The 2,500-nt window shown below is 27.8% G+C and overlaps 1 protein-coding gene across 2 annotated transcripts in view; it reads right to left on the bottom strand.

Annotated features, from left to right (window-relative positions):
• The window catches only part of LOC127944164 (calcitonin gene-related peptide type 1 receptor), a 22,617-nt gene that overhangs the window by 12,863 nt on the left and 7,254 nt on the right, over positions 1 to 2,500 (bottom strand). Inside the window, exons 2-3 of one of the 2 annotated variants that reach the window (XM_052539977.1) lie at positions 947 to 1,038; positions 1 to 108 (exon numbers count right to left, since the gene is read on the bottom strand). The exon at positions 1 to 108 is cut by the window's left edge and continues 58 nt beyond it. In XM_052539977.1, coding sequence (XP_052395937.1) covers positions 1 to 108; positions 947 to 1,000 — 162 coding nt within the window. In that variant the 5' untranslated portion in view covers positions 1,001 to 1,038. The remainder of the gene's footprint in view (positions 109 to 946; positions 1,039 to 2,500) is intronic. The other variant, XM_052539978.1, reaches the window with a different exon arrangement.

Here is a 2,500-nt window from a genome sequence, read left to right as displayed (position 1 = left end):
GAGGATCTGATGGCGCGTCACTTTCAGATCAAGAGAGGATTCTGGGATATCGTTCACCTGCTCCGCTGACATCATCGCCACGACGACCCCCTCCTCACAGAGACACAGCTGCAGCATGAAGCAAGAAACCATTGCATTTTCTTTAATAACCAACATTTTTAACAAAGGCTGTAAAAATATATTGCTCATTGTTAGTTCATGTTAGTTACTATCATTAACTATAACTGAAACCAATTAAAAAACTTATTTAATAAAATAAAACATGTCTAAAATATTTTTTCAGCTACTTACCAGAGCAATTTTTCTATAGTGTAACTTCAAGTACCTTTTAAATACCCTTTTTTAAATTAATAAACAAAAAAGTGTTTTTATTATTTTCTGTTATATATATATATATATACATACAATTTCATATATGTAGATTTATTATTAATGAAATTATTCTTAATAATTAATATACATAAAATACCATATAAATAGCATATTAAATATGTATATTATTGTACTTATCATATTGTTATCAAATTATATATCTATACTATTATAGCATATATTAATATTATAACTAACATATATATAATTCGTTTCCAGGTTTTTATTTTACTTAAACTTAAGCATTTCTTCTAATATTTATTATTTTTTTATTGAAATGTTCTTACTTAATAAAATTAAAATGTCTGTAATATTTATTTACTTTTTTCAGCAAGTTACCAAAGCAATATTTATTTTTTCTCTAAAATAACGTAAAAAAAAAAAAGTAATTAATAATTTTTATTTATGTACATATCATTTCATATAAGTCGATTTATTCATAAATTATTCGCACAAATATTATTAAACGTACAATACTGTATAGTATCAAATATGTAAAACTTTTTGTTAATAAATGTACTTTTCAATGGTAAATAATAATAGATTGTATTTTCTTTCCTCCATATGTTGTCACCTGTGTGTCCAGCAGTGTTAGCAGCAGCAGCAGGACTGACGGCTCTCTCGTCATGATGAGGATCTGAAGGTGGCGCTAGAGAGCATCTGTGTCTGCGGCAAACACAGATATATTAATCCTGCTTCATCAGTGCGTGCTGCTGCCAGACATTAATAATGACATGAGTAACACTTTCTCCAGCTCCAGAGCAGCTGAGGCTTGGCGTGTGTCTCGAGGACGTTCATGAGAAACACGCGTGTGTTTATTTAGAAAGAGGATGTGTCTGTCTGTCTGTAAACACAGCAGTCAGAACACAGCGGCCACACACTCACACTTCCACACTCAGATTAATGCTGAAAACAACCTCATTTATGTCTTTAAGTGTGAATGGTTCATGCATATTGACATATCTAATATTATTTACATATAATGCATGTGGCATTTAATATATAATACATAACTAACTACATGTGATTGTTTAGATTACAAATAATATTATAAAAAAATATTGTAAATATAATTAGCATTAAATACGCAAAATATAGCTAGTTGTTATATTATACATGATTGTTACGAACAATTATAAATTGATTTTTATTTATATTGAGTTTTAAATAAAATTATATATAATATAATTAAATATATATATTTAAAAAATAATAATTGTCATTACTGGTAACAAATTAACATTCATAATAATAATAAATAATAATAATATTAAATAGATTAAATATATATATATATATACTTCTGTAGTTACTCAAATGTATGCATACATTACATAACACTTATCTTTAACACATATTAATAGATCTAATCAAATAAAGTTGATTAAATACATATAGCATGACATAACTACTTAATAAATACTATTAATGGATAAAAACATTATTATTTAATAAATAACAAATTATTATATGTTTATATTATATTAAAATACGCTGGTTTTCTGTAGTAGCTGTGGGTCAAACTACAGACTGAGCAGTGTGTGTGTGTGTGTGTGCGTGTGTGTGTGTGTTTGTGGCTCTGAGAAGCGTTTGGTTTCCTGTTGATTTACTCTCAAGGGCCAGAAGCAGTGTGTATGTGAACATTATACAGCCAGACTTTCCCATGAGTTTAAGGTCAAGGGTCACCGTCATGGAAACATCCACTGGACAAAGGTCCAGATCTTTAATTACTGCATTAAACCACCAGAAGATGCCTGTTATTTTAGCATCACAGGCATGACATGAATCATACCGGGGTAAAATCACCGTAATACACAACGCCATGAATAATCACTTTTATAAATGGGGAGCAATAAGATAAAATACATAAATATTTAATACAAAATTATATTAAATAATGCTAATATTTACATTAATTTATTTTAATAAATAATATTACAAGATGTGCAAACCTAAGGTGTTTGGAATCACTTGTTTACTATTTAAGTATATTTAATAAATAAATAAATAAATAAATAAATAGTCACTGTAACGCATGCCGTCACAGCTAATTGCTTTCATAAATTGAGCAAAATTATAAAATACACAAATGTTTAATATCGGATTTCATCAAATAGATGACTATATT

Source organism: Carassius gibelio, chromosome A23 (genome assembly GCF_023724105.1).
Source record: "Carassius gibelio isolate Cgi1373 ecotype wild population from Czech Republic chromosome A23, carGib1.2-hapl.c, whole genome shotgun sequence".
In the NCBI taxonomy this organism is placed as follows: Eukaryota; Metazoa; Chordata; class Actinopteri; order Cypriniformes; family Cyprinidae; genus Carassius; species Carassius gibelio.
This window is presented reverse-complemented; position numbering and strand designations above follow the sequence as displayed.